The sequence below is a fragment of the Prionailurus bengalensis genome, chromosome D1 (genome assembly GCF_016509475.1).
Source record: "Prionailurus bengalensis isolate Pbe53 chromosome D1, Fcat_Pben_1.1_paternal_pri, whole genome shotgun sequence".
NCBI classification, from domain to species: domain Eukaryota; kingdom Metazoa; phylum Chordata; class Mammalia; order Carnivora; family Felidae; genus Prionailurus; species Prionailurus bengalensis.
In genome coordinates, this window is record NC_057346.1 from 25,866,013 (window position 1) to 25,887,092 (window position 21,080).

Below are 21,080 nucleotides of genomic sequence, written 5' to 3' on the forward strand. Positions count from 1 at the left end.
TTGACATCAGCTCAGGTCATGAGTTCGAGCCCTGCATCGGGCTCTGCACTGACAGCTCAGAGCCTGGAGCCTGCTTCGGATTCTGTGTCTCCCTCTCTCTCTGCTCCTCCCTCACTCATGCCCTGTCTGTCTCTCTCTCTCTCAAAAATAGACATTAAACAAATATAAATAAATAAAAATTAAGCATCACGATTGTGTTTTTAAGATGTACACTCTCAACTGCGTGACAAACATGACCAGCTAAAAGGTCTTACTTCCAGTGCTTGCAGATGCCCACGGTTTCACTGCGTCGGGGTCAGTATTACATTAAAATGTGCCTTTTCCCATAGAACCACAAGTAATTAAAGTCTCAAACACCACACTAATGTGTCTGCCACTGATTCTTCAATGATAAACACACATTTTAAGAAGCACCAGATTTTCATCCGTGTGAAGGAAATTTGGTGATGAAATTATTGGTAAAGAAATGAGAATCCCAGGAAATTAAGAAGACCCACAGGGAATGCCATACCGGTCTTTTCTTTAATCCCATCAGAGCCATTTCCATGGGAACACGTGTTCAGGTCTGGAATGCTTACCTAGAGCAGACGTTGTACGTTTGCTGACAGCGTGTAGTGCGGTAGGCAGGTATACGGAAAACGACTGGCTCACCGGGGCCATTGGTACTAAACAGGCAACTTTTTCTACTGCAGGCAAAGAGGGAGAGGCCCTAATAATTTAGGATAAAGAATTATTTGTAATTTATGACTCCCAAAAGAAAACTAAGCTTTCAAAAGCTGAATATCGTGTTTTTCAACAAACACCGGTTGATAGGGAAATATTTTTGAGAAGAATTCTGGCACAGGCATCCGCTCTCGACCCCCGGTCAGGCAGCCAGGCTAAGTTCAGTACCTGCCTCAGTCGAGTACTTTCTTCATCTGGGTTTGCCACAAACCAGCTTGCCACAGAGTGTAGGAGCTGACTCCTTTCTGGTCATTTCTCTCTGAAAAGTCAACAGGATGTCCAAGATGCTTTGAGGGAATCTTTGGAAATGTGGTGGTTATTTCGAATCCCCTTGTGGAGGGCTCCTGAGCTCAGAAGCCAATTCAGTTTCCTTGAAACTGGCAGCTTGGGAGTCAGGTCACAGCAGATGGTGTGGGCTCCTTGGGGCAGCCCTAGATGGGGCAAGGCAAGTCTGTCTACACCTTCCAGCACAGTGCGACAGGTCTCTGCCTTTCTAAGTGACTGTTTGACCTGGGAAAAACCTTGCCAGGAGGCACACTGTGGCAAGTAGATATAAAAACAGGAGACGTTAAATCTCTTCCCTCAAATATATCCATTTGGTATCATAATGTGTCATACACTCAGATTTGAATGTTGTTGAATATCCCCAATTACCCCATTCTGTTATAGCCATATTAGGTTGAAAAGGAAACACATACACAAACAAGTCTGTTTTAACCTGAAATAATTTTGTTGATATCTGAATTGCTTTCAGTGGGACATTTGCTTTCAACCACAAGATATCTCCATCTGGATTATCGGAGTACAAAATCTCTTCTCTCCCCCCTCCCCCAACCAAAACAAAGAAACAAACAAAACCCCAAACCCACAACTCAGCTTCAAATAAGTTTTGAAGAAATGAGACTCTAAATATTTACATATGGGTCGAGAAATAAATCACAAAACTATTTACAAAAATACACAAGCTTATATGCATTAACAATTTACACCAGTTCACAAAAATATTAAAACATAAAAAAAAACACTATATAAATTAAAGTTGAGAACTCAAAAGTATGATCTAAGACTTCCTAGGATGCTTCTCTCATGCAGGTCATGGCTGAAAAAATCAGGTTTTGCTACCTTAGAATCTAAACTGTGAAACAACCATTTTTAGTCTTTGAACGCTAACAGTACTAATCAGAAAAGGAAAAAAGACCCTCTGTGCACACCAACATTAAAGTATACCATTCCTGACATTTCCGTAACACACAGTACTGAAAATCACATGCCTCTAACCATTTGGAAAGTAACTTTCTGACATACTTCTGCTTTCCTTATTATTTCCTTACACACACTGCTCAGACGATACTCGGCCAACATAATGAATGGATGACTGACAAACGGGGCTGGGAACGGGTATTTGGACTTTGCAGGCTCCGTTTTTAACTCAAAGGGCACATTCCAAATTTATGCCATATGTGTCTATTGCTGTTTCCCATGTGGTCACCCAGTCTTCTATCTCCACTCATATTAATGGTCCCTCTTCTTTACATAGTCCTAGAATTTTTCAACCTGACTCTAACTTAAAAAAAAAAATGCTCTGCCATTATAAAAGTGTGCAGGCCCTATCCGTGGGACCATCCCGGAGACTTGCATGTTTTAAAGGAAACTGAATACAATAAGCAGTAAGACTCGGATGAAATTAATAAGAAAATGGCACCCCTGGGGCGGTCAGCGAAGTCTCCGGCCAGACGTCTAGGGCGTATTCGTTTCAGTCAAACCAAACTGGGACATTGGAATTTTGCCAAAAAGATACAATCTGGAGACATGGCGAAGAAAATACCAATCGAATTCAATTATGGGTTTGATGCACAAGGGCAGCTCCATTTCCTTGATCACAATGTTCCGTATCAAAGCTCGAACATTTAATTACTGCTTGTGAAGCCGCACACAAGGTGAACTATGCTGAGGTAACCTGGCTCACAGTGATTTGCCGTGCACTTTCTACCCTACAAGACCAGAAAGGGAAAGATACAGGCAAAGTCCCTCAAAGAACTGACTCCAAAGTTAAGGCTGTATCTACATCAAGTGACACAACTCTAGATTTTACCTAAAGTTTGTGTTTCACGATTATACCAGTAATTTGGGTCATTCTTCTGTATTCAAAATATTCACCTGATATTTCTAAGCCCATAGGACATTAATAAAGTAATTGCTTTGAGGAATTAACCTTAGTATTCATAAAATAGATTTAGGTTCAGGAGTAAACAATGTGTGTGACAACAGATCCACAAATATTAAGACTGGACAGGACTCCTTCAGCCACCTCCTTCTGGGCTCTCTGTTACTAACACCATCTGTACCTCGTCATACCGGCTCCTTTCTAACGCTCCGTGCTGCTGGTGAGAACTTACAGGGCATGTGTGACCTCAGAGGGGTAATGCATTGCCTACTTGACAAAAAGATGGTTAAGGTTAAAAAAAAAAAAAAACGTTAATGCTGCATACTCACCAAAGATCAAAATCCTGTATGTAGCACCTGACATGTTTGTGTGCTAGAAGAAAGTGTCCTATCAGGTTTCCTAACACTGTGACTATATTCCCATTGTGTCTACATGTTTAATCTAGAGACCTCCATTTCCACAGACCTTTCACAGGTCAGCATTTCAGGATTGCTAACATGATCTTTATTGACTGAATTCCTCTCATCAATTCTGGGGAAACAAAAGAAAACCTTATAGAGTATCTCCACATATAAATAAATGTGTTCTTAAAACTTTATTTTTTTCTAAATATAAACCCTTAAAATGCAATCACATGATTTTCTTTTAAATAAAAAAAAGAACTGGCAGGAATCCTAATCTTTATACAATTTCACAGCAATAATAGCAGCATGTATTTAGCCTCGTAAAAGATTTCTTCCTTTGCTCTAAATAAAAGTTAATTCCAAGTTTTAAAAAGCCAGAGCAGCAATCATCCAGTAAATGGAATGAAATTCTCCTAGTGTCTTCTACAAACTGAGCTTTTAAAACATGTGCATGGACAAAACTCAAGTATTACTGAGAGTTATGGAATGCCACGACAATCTAAACTCGTTTGTAAGTATAGGACTGCCTTGTCAGTCTGGCATATGTGCTCGGGGGGAAGGGGGTGTTGAGAAGATGGAGTGGAGTGGCCGGCCAGACAGTGGTCTGCTCCTGCTCTAACCGGGAACGTGACTTTCAAAAGAAAGTCCTGGGTACTCAACATGTTTAACATGCCCGCAGAGTTGTAAGAGCTATTCCTGCGATGCTGGTGTAAATGGTAATTAAGGACGACTGTGGTTGCACAAGTACAGTGTGAACAAACAGCACGTGAATCCTTTAGGATGTAAACAGTGAACTGCCCAGAATTCTGGTGCAATGGGGCTGTGCACTAAGTGTAATTATTGCAGGGGCTTGCAGTTTACTAACAGGTAATTCGTAGCTACTTTAAGAGTTCCCAAGAAACCTGTACTCTGGTTTAGAAACAGAAATTAACATGTAAATTTGTAATCATGATAAACGATGTGTATTTATCCACCAGTCAAGTCATGCTGGGTTTGTTTTTTTTTCTCCCAATGGCGGGGGGGGGGGGGGGGCGGTGGGGGGGAGTGGCTTTGGAGAACAAATGGTGTGAGATGTTTTACTAGGATTACAATTTATCAAATATTATTGAGAGAAAAGAAATTACTGAAGGCAGGCAACACATCAGAAGCACTGATGGGGTTCTGTGGTGCTAACAAAGTTCACTGAGTTCTGCCTACGAAGCTTCTTCTCACTTTAGAATCCCTTCTGCAGTGGACATCAGCCTGCTCGCCGAACTGCACGGAACAACTCTGAGAAGGATGAAAAGGACGTGGTTCAGCTTGGGTCTAAATGGCCTGACATTTTATGATGACTCTTTCTTAAATGCTTCAAGTCTTAATTCCTTTATTGTTTTTTGTAATTATAATGTGCTAATTGTCTGACAGAATCATCTGAAGGATCGGGGAGAAGTTTTTCTCTGTTCGAATTTAACACACCAGACCCTTCCAAGTCAGGGAGAAGGAAGTGAGGGTAACTGAGTGTCAGTCTGGGCACCTGCATGGCTACTGAAAAAGTACGGAGGAATGCCACAGAAAATGCAAAAGCCTACCAGGAAATAGACAGAAACTGCTCTGCGCTATATAGCAAACACTAAGAAGGACAAAGTTAAATTCAAATTCGGTGAAAGGCAGTCCTCAGGCTCTTACAAAATTAGCCCCATATGGCAAGTATGGTCTGTGACAAATTTCTTCACTAGGTTTTCAACACAGTGCTTTACAATCATTCAGATTTCTTTTAATGACAAAAATCAGTCTATAGATGGAAGAGGTGGTGATGAAGCAGGAAAGGAGGAAAAATGGTAATTTTTCTTTTTTGTTGTTGTTTTTAATGTGGTAGGGGGGAATTGTAGCTTTTTTTTTTTTTTAATCTTTTTGGTTACTGAAAAAAATAGAACAGTCCACTGTCCAGCAGAGGCTGCTTCAACTCTATTGCTCCGGGGCTCATTCTGCATGGATCTGTGTTTCGGGGTGCTGCAAGGACAACTCTGTGGGCAGGAAGGCCCCCTGACCCAGAGCGGTAGCATATGTCCTGTTTTGTGGGTGGGGGAAGCCAGAGGGAACATAGGTCCCCATCGCTCCTCCTGCAAAGCCTCCTCGCTGGTGCTGGGGTGGGGAGTGGTAACCCTCCAGGTTGTCATACTGGGACACAACAGTCATACCGCCCTGGCGCTTGCCGTGTGTTTGGTATTGGTACAGCACAGTGGGGTCCCTCTCCGAATGCTGAGTATGGTGGAGCTTCAGGCTATGACTCCGCTCCGGTTTCGGGGGTGGGACTACTGACTGGCCCAGGTGTTCCTCCTCTTTGTAGCAGTCTCTGGAGTGTTTCTCTGGGGCGGGAGGCTGCCTAGCCCGAGGCCTCTCCAGCTCTTTGGAGAGCCTCACCTCTTTGTGGTTCAGTCTCAGAGACTCCTGCCCCGATGTCATGTATGTCCCTCCAGAGTTATGGTAGCTGACTGGCTCAGAAGTGTCTGGAATCCCTTTGGGCCCATAATCTAACTGGCCAGCCCCTTGGGGGTAAGGTGGCCCATTTTTTGATTCACATAACTGCCTATGGCTTGCTTCCTGATGTGCCCTGTGCTCAGGGAGACTACAACCCATGTCGTGAAGCTTCCTGTTCCTGAGGCTACTCTGCTTCTGAGGGAGGGATGGTTTCTCCGACTGTCCATTGCCATATCCTCCATGGTGGTGGGCTCTATCAAACTCTGGCTCTGGATGCTTCCTGTAGAAGCACTCCTCTCCCTCGGGACTGACGGCCTTGGCTGCGTGCCGTCCCTCCTTGCCCTCTGCCACTGAGAGAAGTCCAGTTTTCCCAGGATCTGATTTACTACGCAGGTGGATGACATAGATCCCGCCCAGGTCATCCTGCACGGCCGGGGTCATGTTATCATACTGGGACATGACAGGCCCTTTCACCTTCTGCCGAGCACGGCTCTCTCTCCGGATAGACTGCATGCGGTATTTTTCCATGTCCTCAAGATCCCATGAGGTGTAAGTGTGCTTTACCTCAGCAGTTGGAGGCATGTTGACTACATTATGGTCATTACCAGAGAAATAGCCGGTCATGTTGGCCCGGGGACGTGGGAGCAAACCAGCATAACTGTAGAAGTTCTTTCCTTGCAGCCTCGGATTGTAGAAGGCAAAATCGCGATTGGGTAGGCGGTGAAGGGGCCTCAGCTGTACTGTGCTGTAGGCGTCCACATCACACAGGGCTCCTTCTGGACTGTAATAGGAGCTAGAAGAACTGGAGTATGGGCTATACCGGTAGTGGACCCGGCCATTCTCAAAGTAAGGCTGAAGCTGAGTGACGTGATAATCTGAGCGGGCCTGGGAGGACTGATATGGCTTATACTGGTACAGGGGTCTTGGGCAGTAGGCTGGTTCATCGTCTGGGGGAACTTCCGTCCGTGAAATGGGAACCGAGCGAATCATGGAAGATGGAGGGGCATGGAGAGACTGTACCCTCCGGATGGTAGGGTACGGAGGAATATCTTCAGGGTAACAACTACTCCTAACGGAGGAGCCCAAAGAAGATACATACTCAACTCGGCCGCATGGCTTGGAGTGATGTCCAGACGCGTTTCTTCCTGGGGCCACGTATGTGTTGTAACGAGGTCCCATGGAGGCTGGTGGCTCTGATCTGGCACCATACACCTGGTGCTGCTCCAATTTATTGTGGTGTGGAGGTACGCTCTGGGGACGGTACTGGCAGTTGGGGATCATACTGAAATGCAGACAGTTTTCTGGACCAAAGGGTTCAGTGGTGACATCAGGCCTCGCGAAGGCAGAATAAGTCGTCTTCTGAGAAGCATGCTTAGGTTGTGGGACAGGAAGTGGTAAAGGCAGAACATCGTCCACAGGAGCTGAGGAAGCAGTGACAAAGGGGTGATAGCTGGCGCTGCTGGCAGGATCTGCACTATTGGAGTGGATGGCAGCGGCCATTTTACTCTCCAGCGTCCTGGTGGGGGGCACCGGTGCGGTAAAGCCACAGGACGAGTACACGGGGACAGACTCGGCGCGCAGGTGCAGTGGCGGGGCCCTGGCACCTTCCCGCACCTTGTCAGGAAGGCCCGGCTGGAGAGCAGGAGCAGACATGGGACACTGAACGGCTGTGCTGCCATCACCGACCAGGACATGTGCGGGGTCATCGGTGGCTCTGGGTTCAGGTGGTCTCTCTGGAGCTGGAACTGCTTGAACCTATTGAAAGATGACCACATTATGAGCTTGTTTTTTATGCTCCCCTCTGTGGAATCAAACACTGTTCGATTCGTAACCCACACTCTGAGGCTATTTGGAGTAGCAGCATGAAATTTCCCAAGCCATGTGGTGGCACTGGTCAAGACGGCAAGCCAGTCCGTCCTCGCTGCCAGGAAAAGAAGGTCTGTGCTGCAGCTGCCACAGCAGCCATTACCATCCTTGGAAAACTGTTCTAACTTATGATCAGTCTTCAATGTGAGACAAGGCTTCTTATGACATGACCTTAATGTGCAGACCAAAACACATAGTCAAGCTCAGGGGCACCTGAGTGGCTCAGTCGGTTAAGCATCCGACTTCAGCTCAGGTCATGATCTCATGATCTCGCAGTCTGTGGGTTCGAGCCCCATGTCAGGCTCTGTGCTGACAGCTCAGAGCCTGGAGCCTGCTTCGGATTCTGTGTCTCCCTCTTTCTCTGCCTGTGCTCTGCTCATGCTCTGTCTCTGTCTCTCAAAAATAAGTAAACATTAAAAAAATTTTTTAAAGCATAGTCAAGCTCAAAAATATACACCCATCTAGCTAGTCTATCCATCTAGCTCAGCCTCCATGCCAAGAACATTTTGTTAAACAAGGAGAGTTGATCCCAGCTGGAGAGATTTGTGAAGTGAATCACAGTGACAGGTAGTGAGCAGTTTAAGCCCCCGAATCCAGGGAAGGGTAAGGAAGTGACCTGTCTGATGTGCCATTCAAATCAGTTACTGTCTGTCCCCACCTTCTATTCCACCCTGGTCTGTAGCAGCTGAAGCCAAACGGGACCCCCACTGCAACAGTGCTTCCTGAGAAGCAGTTGCTAGAAACAGCATCCTCCACTAAAGACTAGATATTGAAGTCCTTTTAGTTCACGGTGACCACAAAATGCATGGACTACTTTTCTAACGTACAAGAAAATTTGAAAGAAACTTCAGCATTCTGCATACAACATTCTCTCATCACAACAGATGTCTGGCTGCAGAACAACCTGCTGGCTTATGCTAGGAACTAACAAAAGACCTAAAATGATGTAATCGCTTACATTTCTAAAACCTCTGTAAGGCAGAAAGGCAGAATAAAGCACGGTCATTGTGCACATGTGAATAATTGGCACAGGGTGGTTAAATGACTTGCCCACAGTCACAATGAATCACTGGTGGAGTTGGGCAAAAAACAAAAAACAAAAAACAAAAAACAAAAAATACCAACCTGCAGCCCCGAGAGCTGCAGCCCAATGTGACTTATTTGATTATGACCTCTCTGTATTATAAGAAGAAACCACCTAGGTGCTTTAGGAAGAGAAGATAGCAGGCAGAGTTCAACAACAATCATTGAGTAACTGCTCCTTCCTCAGAGAACAACCAGCATCAGGGTAAAGGCAGGGTCCAACCTCAGATAGGAAACGTTTCATGGAAACCTGCCACAGGACTTAAAATAAATGTCGTATCTGACTCACCCTGCTGACAAATGACATACCTTTGGAAAGCATTTCTTTCATCTCCCTGAATCCCTCCCCTTCTTACCTTGTGGGAATTATTTAATCCTGTGCTGGCCGCTGCTTGTACCTGCCCCGTGACGGGCAGCTGCTCCGCTGGCCTCTGGGAGGGAGGGGGGGGAAGGGGGCGGCTAGTTCTGTGCGGACGCTGGAGGGTGGCGGCAGCAAAATCGGCTGCGGTGGGTTGCTGGACCACATCCCAGCTGGCTTCCCTGGTGCTTATCTCAGCCGCCGCCGGAGTGGTTGTCAGGTAAGCCATGGTGGCTGTGCTGGTATTCTCTTCAGGGGACCCAGAAGGAGGGTAGATTTTGTCCTTCGGCAAACTAGAAGGTGTGGGAGATTTGTCTGCAAGTTCTGAAGGGTGATGGGGTTTATCTACACTTGCACCAAGATAAGGAGGCTGATCTCCGCTATAGAAATGAAGCTGAGGCTGGTCCTGATCCATAAAGGAGACAGTTGGCATACTGGTCTTCCCAGAATGGTCTTCAGAGAAGCTTATGTGATCATCAGACTTAGAGTCTGTTAAGGGAACCGATGGGAGTCTGGCCTTTTCTGGGTCCCCAGATAAATAGGTTTGATGTGGATGATTCCCTGGTAAGTCTGCCTGGTGGAGCTGCTCCCCGGATTCAGTTGCACTGGAATGAGCGTGATTCCCAACTGCTGTGTCTGCTACAGGCTGGCCACAGTTCCCAGACACCTCGTTCTGGAGGCGGGATTCCTCTGCTGGCCTATCAGTTTGGTAATAGGCTTTATCTAGAGTGATGTTAGAGTAGGAACTAGGCAGTTTATCTTCGTTTGCAGCCACTGCTAGGTCTCCGTAATTCGTATAAGCAGCCTGGGCGGGCCCTGGTCTCTTCAATGACTGAGTTGAAGCTTGCTGTGCAGACTCAGCCAGTGCTAGCGCCAACAGGCGGGCCACATTTTTCGGAGGCGGTGGTGGTGGGATAAGAGAGACTGAACTGACGGGAACGGAATCCTGAGGGGGGTCATGGGTAACTGCTCCTGGTGGGAAATTGGGAAAGAAAATGAGAGTGAAAAGGTAGCTTGTGTTATCCTGTACTGGAAATCCAAACACTCCCCATCTGATCACTACCAAATAGGTGCCTTCCATATTTCAAAATGGCAATCCATGACTTCCATCCCACATGCAAATGTTGTAGAGAACACATCTGGTTCAGGAGGAAAACTAAAACAAATTGTTTAGAGATTGCAATCTCCTCTTGAACTGCTACAGAGATGAGGGGGAAAAAAAAGCGGGTCCCTCATCTGGCTCAGAAAAGATTGCTTAGAAAACAAGCTTCAAGTGCCTGAAGACTCTTATTAAGAATAGTTTTTTTTGTTTGTTTTTGTTTTTTACATTTGATGGTGTAGGCTGGCTGGTTAACTTGTAAGGCTATAATATAGGTATTTTTATTAGAAGAGAAAAAATCAAGAGCTACGAAGTTGTGCAAAAATTATCCATGAATTCTGACTGTCCAAAGACTTTAAAAGGGGACTTTATGAAGGTCTGGAGCAGGACCATTGGTCCTTTGGGAGACTTTTGTTTGACTGATTTTAATTTAGGGCTTTGAGCCATCAGCACCTCCCAGAAAAAACAAAAAAAATTCTCTTTGATTAAAGGCTAGCTGTGGAGCAAATTTCTCTCTTAAAAGGCACAGATGGCACACAGGATTGATGATCCCTCTTAGCTTAAAGAAAGAATGGAGAAAAACAAATGGTACCTGTCTGAGTCTGTCCAGAAGGTACAGCCTTACTCTGACTGCTTAAGACGGCCTGTTCCTCTTTCCCTGGTGACTCTACTTCTGCAGCAGCCACCTGGTCTAGGGGCTGGACGTCAGACTCACATCCTTCTTGGGACTCTCTCTCTTTTGTTTTCATCTTTACTACCTGGGTGGGGGATCTATTTATGACATCACTTTCTTCAATGCTTTTGTTCCAAGTTGGAGAAGACGCATTCGGAGCTGCTGTATTTGAAACCGTACCAATGACTTCAGATACCCGAGTGGGAAGAGTCACTGAAATTGGCTCAGATATGTTCATTGAAGGCGATTTGCTTAGTTTCCGTCCAATCTTTGGAGAGAAAGCGTAGACAACCTTTTCAGTGAATGAGGATGGCTTGGATGACTTCTCTTCAGTTGGGCTCAAGTCCAGGGTAAAGAATGGACTCAGTTTCTCCTGCAGAGGAGAGACGGCTTCAGAACTTGCCGTGCTTCCTGGAGTCTGCGACTGGCTACCACCTGCTTCTGTATCCTTTTTATTGGTACTTGGTTTATCCTTGGAGTATCCTAATGAATCTAAAAAGGAAGCACCGCTCTCCAGACATTCTGATTCAGCCTTAGGGGGACTACACTGAAATGACATGGGATCAAAATCCAGGCTGGCTACTCCAATGTCTGGTGGGCTCAAGTCAACATCTTCAGCTGCGTGAGGAGACATAAGAGCTGGAATATGGAGCAGCCCTACTTCCTCCTCACTTTCATTGTCATGGGGCAGATTATCATAGGAATTACAGCGGTTCCCCAGCATTTCTCCATTAAAAGAGGCACTCAGTGCATCACTGCTAGATCTGGGTCTTCGGGGTCGGAACAGCTTGGAATCGCCTGGCAAAAACGGATAACAGTATCAACATTTGAATGCATATGATACACAATACACAACACCATGAAAGTCACCTAGTCAGTAGAGTAGTAATGCACTACGTAGGGTAAGAAAATGTTAGCGTCTCAGTTTCTTTCCAGAAATTGTCTCTTGGGCGTACGGTTGGAACTCCCAAACCAAAAGCTAAATAACAAAAACATCTGATAATATTCAGAGAGAGAATGCAGCCTTTGATGGTTTCAATAGGAAAAGGGACTCAGAACTATTATTATTAGTCCAACATTGACTACTGTGGTGACTTTGGGCAAGATTTCATTTCTTTTGGTCTTAGTTTATCACTCATCTCACACATGACTTCTAAGAATCAACCACTAAAAGAGTACTTTGGATATATAATAGCAAAGGGGATTTTTCGTTTTTGTTTTTGTTTCTTTGGCAGGAAAAATCCTCATAATAACCACATTTCTAAAAAGCAAACATCTCAATTAAAAACTCCCTACAATTCCATAAAGTATTTACATATACTTAGTACAGGATTCTTTTCAGATACTTAAGCAAAAACAATTTCATTTTTTTCTTTAATGAGTATAGGCTTTGAGTTTCTCAGGCAGAGTCCTTCCATAGTAGACTGTTACATGATTTTATGATATTGCTAAATATCCACTGGTAAAAGAAATCTTCTATCCCACCATTCTATTACAATTATTAGAATCACCATGTTGAAAATGTACTATAAAGAACTAGATAAATGCATTCAAAATAAAATTATAAAATCATAACCACTTATAAAATTAATCTCTACTAAAATATTATTTTCTGCTTAATACTGGCATCTACTCAGGGGTGCCTGGGTGACTCAGTCGGTTGAGAGTCTGACTTAGGCTCAGGTCATCTCACGGTTCATAAATTCGAGCCCCGCATTGGGCTCTGTGCTGAAAGCTTGGAGCCTGGAGCCTGCTTTGGATTCTGTGTCTCCCTCTCTCTCTCTCTGCCCCTCCCTTGCTTGCTCTTGGTCTCTCTGTATCTCTCTCAAAAATAAATAAACATTAAAAATATTTTTAAAAAAATACTGGCATCTACCCAGTCCAGTTCATTATATCTGTGAGTCATTCTCTTAACTACAGAGAAATGGAAAATCTTGGAACCCTTAAGATGTCAGACACCCAACTAAGGGATGTGTGAGGGTTTCTTGAATCACAAGCAGAGCCACAGGTCTATGAGGATCTGGCAGTTAGAAGAGTTAATAAATGAAGATGAGAAATCTGACCAGCATGACAACACCCAAGATACCTCAAAAACATGATTTTAATATCAACAGATTAAGAAAGCCCTTGGGAAATCAATGTAGCTCCTGATTATTTTTGTAAAAAGGGCCTTTTTTTTTTTTTTTGAGAGAGCGAGCCAGAGCAAGTGAGTGAGTACAAGTGGGGGAGGGGTAGAGGGAGGGAACAAGAGAGAATCTTAAGCAGCCTCCACAGTGAGCATGGAGCCCAACACAGGGCTCAATCTCAGGATCCCAAAACCATGAGATCATGACCTAAGCCAAAATCAAGAGTCTGACGCTTAACTGACTGAACCACCCAGGAGCCCCCAAAAGGGCCTTCTTTACAATCCTGCTGCATATGCCAAACATGAAATAAAGGATGTCCTATTTGCTATTATATGGTTTTGTCAAAAAAGTTGTACGTCCTTCTAATATTGCAGTTCATTGTTCAGTCTAAAACACAGTACATAACTGCAACTATAACCTGACTTTTGCCAAGTAGGGGCTTAAAAAACTTACTTTCCTGATTTTTAGTTTTGTCAAGTTGCAGTGAAACCATTTTGTACTCTTTACTAGAATTTTGGTCGCCATTTTAAGAGGATTCACTTGCAAGTTTTCTTCTCCTCATACTGAGGATATATCTTCAGATAATGAGGACTGCCTATAATCAATATGATCTATGAAATTTAATGTCAGGTTAAGCCATTTACAAGACAAAAGACTACTAGTCTGAAAGCTGCTTCATTTTATACTTTGTGAGACTGTGCTTTCATGAAATCTAAAGCAAGAAATACTAATAACATCATTTTCCACTGGGCATTAATAAATATAAATGGTTAACTTAAAACATTTCACCTATTTTTATGTAAACTGAATAGCAATCATGTCAAAGTGAGGAAATGAGAGACTGGTACTATATGAAAATATCAATGGACAATATCAATATCAATATCAATATGCTAGATGTTAGGATTCTTTGGAAATGATAGTCTATAGCCTATTTATTAAGCATGTACTTATTAAATATCCTCAATTGTGTTCTTTAATGAAATAAAGAATAAAACAATTGATGCTTTTAGTCTTACCATCAACTGCATGGAGAGAAGTAAGAGATTCTTCACTCTTAGCTGAACGGAGGGTTCCTTCCGCCCTGCCACCTGAAGAAGGAAATCCAAATAGCGTGAAGTTTTATTCACTGCTACAGATGTAGAGGAAAGGAACACTGTTCGTCTCTACACACATTTAAACTGCCAAGAGTGAACAGCTTAACATTTTGACAATCACATTCAATTTAAGCATTATATTATATAAGGTGCTGTCTTGTTTTCAGATGGTTTCCTATGTGAAAAATCTCTTCTAAAAGATTATGAACTTGAGAATACGGATGAATTTTAAAACTTCTTTCCGTTGTATTTCCTAAAGACTAGCATGATATCTTAAGATGACATCATACTAGACTTAGGGTAAGACCTAAATCTAATGACTGGTGTCCTTCTAAGCAGAGAGGACACAGAGACCGAGGAGGCCATACAAAGACAGGCAGGGAGTGGAGTGACACCACCAAGAGCCAGCAGAAGCTGGAAGAGGTGAGGGAAGATTCTTCCCTGGATCCTTTGAAGGGTACATGGCCTTGCTGACACCTCAGTTTCAGACTTTTAGCCCACAGAACTATGAGGGGATAAACTTCTGTTGGTTTAAGTCACCCAATTTGTAGCAACTTGTTATGACAGCCCTAGGAAACTAACACAGTGCCTTGATTACGTATGTTGGATCTTATTTGTTAAATATCATCATCCTCATTTACCTCTTGGCCACGCTCAACACTGGTGACACTTTCTGTTTAAACCCCTCCTCCATGATTTCTGGTGATCACAGAAATGAGAGTAAGGTGTGTCCACTGCCTATCCTTCTGTAATCATTTCCTCTTACTCTTTTCGTAACAACTCTCCTTTTTCCAGTCCTTTAAACACTGCTTGTCTCCGGACTCAGTTCCCAACCTGCTTCTCTCACTCAACAGGCTCTCCCATAAAATCTCTCTCCAGAGTTTTCATCCTTGAGCATTTGCTGATGACTTCCAAATCCATATTTCTACTAATATTAAGCCCCTTTACTGAATTCCAGATCCATACTACTAATCATCTCTTGGCCATGTCCAACTCACCATGTCCAAAATAAACACATCGTTTTTCTTCCCCAGACTACTACTCCCTACATGAATAATGCCATCTCCCTAATCATTTAATGAGAACTGAAAATGATCTTTGCTCCTCTTTTTTTCTCATCCTTCACAATCCTTTGGTCACTCAGCCTTGTAGATTCTGCTTCCTAAATATCTCAAATCTATTTCCCACTTCTACTGTCACTGCTTACTCCAGACACTCACTGTTTGTTTCTTGGTTGTACAATTGTAACTGTCTCCTAATTACTGTCCAGTCTCCAGTCTTCTTCTCTCCCCATATATTCCCTATACTGCTGCTGAAGTCATCTTTCTTCAATGCAAGTGTGATCGTGTTACATTATTAAAGCCACTTGATAACCCCCAAAGGAATGGAAGACAAAACCAAAACTCTGACAAGCACACAAAGCCCCTAGGGACCAAAACCTCTTTTTGTACCATAATGTACCCAGCCAAGTTCCCTGCTCCACACATGAGCACACACCTTACTCTCATTTCCTGAAATACCTTTCTCAGCCTCTTGGTGATCACATGAATCCCTACTTATCTTGCAAAAAACCAAGTCAAAGGGTGTATTTCTGACTACTAGTCCCTTTCCCTATACAAATTGGCATGTCCTACCATAAATACCTCACACAAACATCTACCTCAATTGCTATGATTCTGAATGAAACTTATCTTCTTACACATATGATTTCCCAAGTAAGTCTCCGAAGGTAGGGGCAGTATCTTAATTTTCTTTTTATCTGAGAGGCTGCTATCAATATATCTAGTATATGCTTACTTAGTACATGACGGCAAACCGAATGATGAATTAAATGAACTGAACGTTGTATTTCTAACATTCAAGCACTACTATCCTTCCTAGATTCAGAAGCTGTCAATGTCAGCAGATGATGGATTTTAAACTATTGTTACGAGTAGTATTTTCAACAACAGTAAGTGATTTCTTTAATATAATAAGATACTCTCATCAATGAATTACCCAGGAAAAAGATAGATTCCTTGGTTGTAAGAGTCATAAACTTAAAAGGCATGTTGAAACATGGTTTTATCACATTTTAAATCTATATAAATGTACATGAATAAACTTAACACCACGGCAGTTATTTTGTATTAACAGCAATATACAAAACTATGCTATGAGTATGTTGTGAATTTTAACCACATTCTCACTCTATATAATCTACACAGTTTCCACAAGAAACTGGGTACTTCTACGTGTTTATGTATGTGTCTGCGCATAAAAGAAGACAATTCAGGGGTAGCACCACAACCGTGGACACACCATACAGAAACACAGTATAACAATACACTGACTACAGACCCAGAGTGCGCCACGGGACGGGCAGTGCGGAGCGGCCGTGTGGGCTGCTGTCCCGGCAGCAGAGCACAGGAAGGGCAGGAGAGCACCAACCTTTCAGAGCCATGGCTTTCATCTCAGAAGGCTCACTCTCATTCCGCTGCAACTTCCGCTTAGAAACAGATGATGATTTCCCCAAGTTGAAAAAGGACCGCCAGCTGCCCACGGGAGATTTTTTCATTTTATTTTGAGGCCTCCTCCTGTAAGAGAGAAAATAACCTGTGTTAAGATATCCCAGGAGCTATCCTTACTTACAGGAAATGTACAAATGATGGAAAGAACCAAAGAGCCTAGAGAGGCACAGCTGAAAACATACACATACACATACATACGTGTATGTGCACCTAAACTGTGCAGCTAAAGCATGAAATGGAAATAAAATGTATAGGTTTGTTTTTTATTTTGGAGAGAGAGAGAGAGAGACAGAGACAGAGACAGAGAGAGAGGGAGACAGAGAGAGAGAGAGGGAGAGAGAGACCACGAGTCAGGGGTAGGAGCAGAGGGGGGGAGAGAGAGAGAGAATCTCAAGCAGGCTCCACTCTAGCACAAAGCCTGATGTGGGGCTCGATCCCACAACCCTGAGATCACAATCTAAGCCGGAATCAAGAGCTAGACACTCAACTGACTGACCCAACCAGGCACCCCTCAATTTTAATATTAATAACTAGTCACAAAGGTAATTTTTATACAGGTTTTTATATTTAGATCTAACCTCACAGTAAGTGAAATAAGTTGAGAATAAGAAATATTTGGACGTAGGAATTATTAAAACTCTAAAAATAAAAGAGTTAAAGAAAATTATTTTACATGTAAGTAAACAGAATTCAACCAAAAAGAGGGGCACCTGGGTGGCTCAGTTGGTTAAGTGTCCAACTTTGGCTCAGGTCATGATTTCATGGCTCATGAGTTTGAGCCCCACATCGGGCTCTGTGCTGACTACTCAGAGCCTAGAGCCTGGTTTAGATTCTGTGTCTCCCTCTCTCTCTGCCCCTCCCCCCACTTATGTTCTGTCTCACTCTTCTCCCTCTCTCTCAAAAATAAATAAACATTTTTTAAAAATTAGAAAAAAAATACACCAAAAAGAAAAGTATTACAAATGATAACTAGCATATATTGAAAGGCAGGCACTGTGCTAACTGCCTTATATGTAATAGCTCATCTAAATTAAAAATAACCATATGAGGAAAGTACTAATATTCTCATTGTAAGGCTGAGGAAACTATGACACTAATTTTAAGTAACTTCCTTAATGTTATAAAACTAGTAAATAATGGAGGCAGGGTTGGAACCCAGTATCTACTCTCTTGACTACTATTCTAGAAAGAAATTTGTGAAGAGATTATGGAAAATGCTGGTAGGCATCTTTTTTTTTTCCCCCTCCTTCAGTCTCGCTGGCCCAGCACTGGCAGAAGCCAGTTCTGACACTATCCATCTACCTTGCTAACACTATGCCCAGTAGTATTCCCTTCAGACTAGTCCCACCCAACCCACCTGTCCCTGCTGGCACTCCTCCAAAGTGGCTCCTGCCACACCTAGCAGGCAGCCTTGGTCAGGATGGGGCCCATCCAAATCCAAAGCAATTCCTGCCCCAGGGAGGGAGGGAGCCACCCCGGCCACCAGCACACCGGCAGTAGCTACAGAGGCCTCTTAACCAGCTGCACCAAAGGTCGCCCCTCACCAAGCATTCCCACAGCAGCTACAGCCAGGCCTCTCAGACCACCACACTGAAGTCCAGCTGTGCCCACCAGTGTGCCCACAGTGGTCATGGCTGGTCACTGTAGGCAGCTGGACTGAGGGCCAGCCCCGGCCACCAGCACATCCACAGCAGTCCCCACCCACTCACAACAGCAGAGCACACACAACCCACAGAGGGGACACCCCAGAGCACCTGGTTCTGGTGACCAGGAAGGATTGCAATACTGGGCTCCACAAGACGCCTTCTTTTTTTTTTTTTTTTTTCAACGTTTATTTATTTTTGGGACAGAGAGAGACAGAGCATGAATGGGGGAGGGGCAGAGAGAGAGGGAGACACAGAATCAGAAACAGGCTCCAGGCTCTGAGCCATCAGCCCAGAGCCTGACGCGGGGCTCGAACTCACAGACTGCGAGATCGTGACCTGGCTGAAGTCGGACGCTAACCACCCAGGCGCCCCAACACAAGATGCCTTCTAATAACGCTACTACCTTAGGCCCGGGAGACAGCTGACTACTCAATACAGAGAAAGAATAATGAGGAGACAGAGGACTATGTTCCAAATGAGATAACAGGACAAAACCTCAGAAAAAGAACTAAACAAAACAGAGATAAGTAATCTACCTAATAAACAATGCAAAGTAATGGTCACAGATGCTCACTGGACTTCGAAGGGGAGTGGATGAAGTCAGTGAGAACTGCAACAAAGAGATAAAAAATTGAAAAGAGAACCAAAAATGCTGAAAAAAAACAGAATAACTGAAATGAAAAATACGCTCGAGGGGATCAACAGCAGATCAGAGGACGCAGAAGAATGGATCAGCAATTTGGAAGACGGGGTGGCAGAAACCACATAAGCTGAACAGCAAAAAGAAAAAAATTTTTAAAATGACAGTAGGCAAAAGGGCCTCTGGAAAACATCAAGCATCTTAACATTTGCATTATGGGGGTCCCAAAAGGAGAAAAGCAGGGGGGGCAGAAAACGTATTTGAAGAAGTAATAGCTGAAAACTTCCCTAACGCAGGGAATAAAACACACATCCAGGTCCAGGAAGCCCAAAAGCCTCCCAAGGTGGTCCGCACAAAGACACATAATAGTTAAAATAGGAAAAATTAAAGGTAAGGAGAGAATCTTAAAAGCAGCAACAGAAAAACAAATAGTTACATACAAGGGAAACCCCATAAGGCTATCAGCTGACTTTTTAGCAGACATTTTTCAGGCCAGAAAGAAGTGAAATGATATATTCAGAGTGCTGAAAGGAAAAAATCTACAGCCAAGAACATTCTACCTGACAAGGCTCATTCAGAAGAGATAGACTTTCCCAGACAAACAAAAGTTAAAGAAGTTCCCTACAAAACTAGCCATACAAGAAATGATACAAAGCCTTTTTTTTTAAGTAGAAAAGGCCATAACTAGAACAGAAATGATTAAAGGAAAAAATTTCACAGGTAAAAGCAAACATAAAGATCAATCATTTATAAAGCTAGTGTGAAGGTTGAAAGAAAAAAGTAGCAAAATTAAGTATACTTAAAAAATTAGTTAAGAGACTCACAAATAGAAACATGTAAAATATGATGTCATATACATAAAATGTAGAGGAAGGAGTAAAAATGTGGTGTTTTAACTTAAGTGACCATCCACTCAATATAAAATGCTATATACATAGGGTATTATATATGAACCTCAAGCCTACAAACCAAGATCCCATAATAGATGAACACACACAAAAGAGAAAGGAATCCAAGCACAACACTAAAGAGTCATTAAATCACAAGGAAAGAGAGCAAGAGAAAAAGAAAGAAACAAAGAACTAAGAAAATAACCAGAATACAATGAACAAAATGGCAATAAGTACAACCTACCAGTAACTGCTTTAAACCTAAATAGACTAAATGCTCCAATCAAAAGACAAAGGGTTATTGAATGGATAAAAAAAAAAAACAAAACAAGATCTATTTCTGTGCTGCCTACAAGACAGTCACTTCACATTTTAAAACAGACAGATGGAAAGTGAAAAAAATGGAGAAAGATATCCCATGTAAATGGAAGTGAAAAAAAAAGTTGGGGTTGCAAAATTTACATAAAAAAACATACTTTAAAAAAAGACTGTAACAGGAGACAAAGAGGGCATTCCATAATAATAAAGGAATCAATCCAACTCAGACGCTATAACAATTGTAAGTATCTATGCAACCAACACAGAAGTATCTAAATACACAAAACAAATATTAACAAACATAAAGGGAGAAAATGACAGTAATACAATAACAGTCAGGGACTTCTAACACTCTACTTACATTAATGAATAGATCCATCCAGACAGAAAATAAAAAAACTACCTATCCTTCTCCAACTATTCCAAACAAATAAATGAGGAAATGTTTCCAAATCTATTCTACAAGGCCAGCACTACTATAAAACCAGGTGAAGACACTGCAAAAAAAAAAAAAAAGAAAATCATAGACCAATATCCCTGATGACCGCAGAAGCAAAAATCCTCAACAAAATATTAGCAAATTGAGTTCAACAACACAGTAAAAGGATCAATGAGCAAGATAAAGTGAGATTTATTTCAGCAATGAGAGGATGACTCAGCTGCAAATCAATCAACATGATAGACCACATTAACAAAATGAAGAATAAAAATCACATGCACATCTCAACAGATGCACCAAAAGCATGTGACAAAACTCAACATCTGTTCATGATAATAACTCTCAAGAAAGTGGGTTTGGAGGGAACATATCTCATCATAACAAAGGCCATACACAGCAAACCCACAGATAACGTCACACTTGATGGTGAAAAGCTGAAAGTTTCTCCTGTAAGATCAGGAACAAGACAAGGATGCACTTACCACTTTTATTCAACACAGTACTGGAAGTGCTAGCTATAAGCACTCACACAAGAAGGAAAGGAAAGGAAGGGGAAAAGGAAGGAAAGGAAGAAGGAGAGAAAGACA

At 42.8% G+C, this 21,080-nt stretch overlaps 1 protein-coding gene across 5 annotated transcripts in view; it reads right to left on the reverse strand.

Moving 5' to 3' along the window:
- Positions 1-1,430: 1,430 nt before the first annotated feature.
- ARHGAP32 (Rho GTPase activating protein 32) overlaps positions 1,431-21,080 on the reverse strand; it is a 302,758-nt gene continuing 283,108 nt past the window's right edge. For all 5 annotated transcript variants that reach the window (XM_043579809.1, XM_043579808.1, XM_043579812.1 and 2 more), the window contains 5 exons: positions 16,481-16,626; positions 13,973-14,044; positions 10,747-11,625; positions 9,054-10,027; positions 1,431-7,503 (listed from right to left, as the gene is read on the reverse strand). In XM_043579809.1, coding sequence (XP_043435744.1) covers positions 5,251-7,503; positions 9,054-10,027; positions 10,747-11,625; positions 13,973-14,044; positions 16,481-16,626 — 4,324 coding nt within the window. In that variant the 3' untranslated portion in view covers positions 1,431-5,250. The remainder of the gene's footprint in view (positions 7,504-9,053; positions 10,028-10,746; positions 11,626-13,972; positions 14,045-16,480; positions 16,627-21,080) is intronic.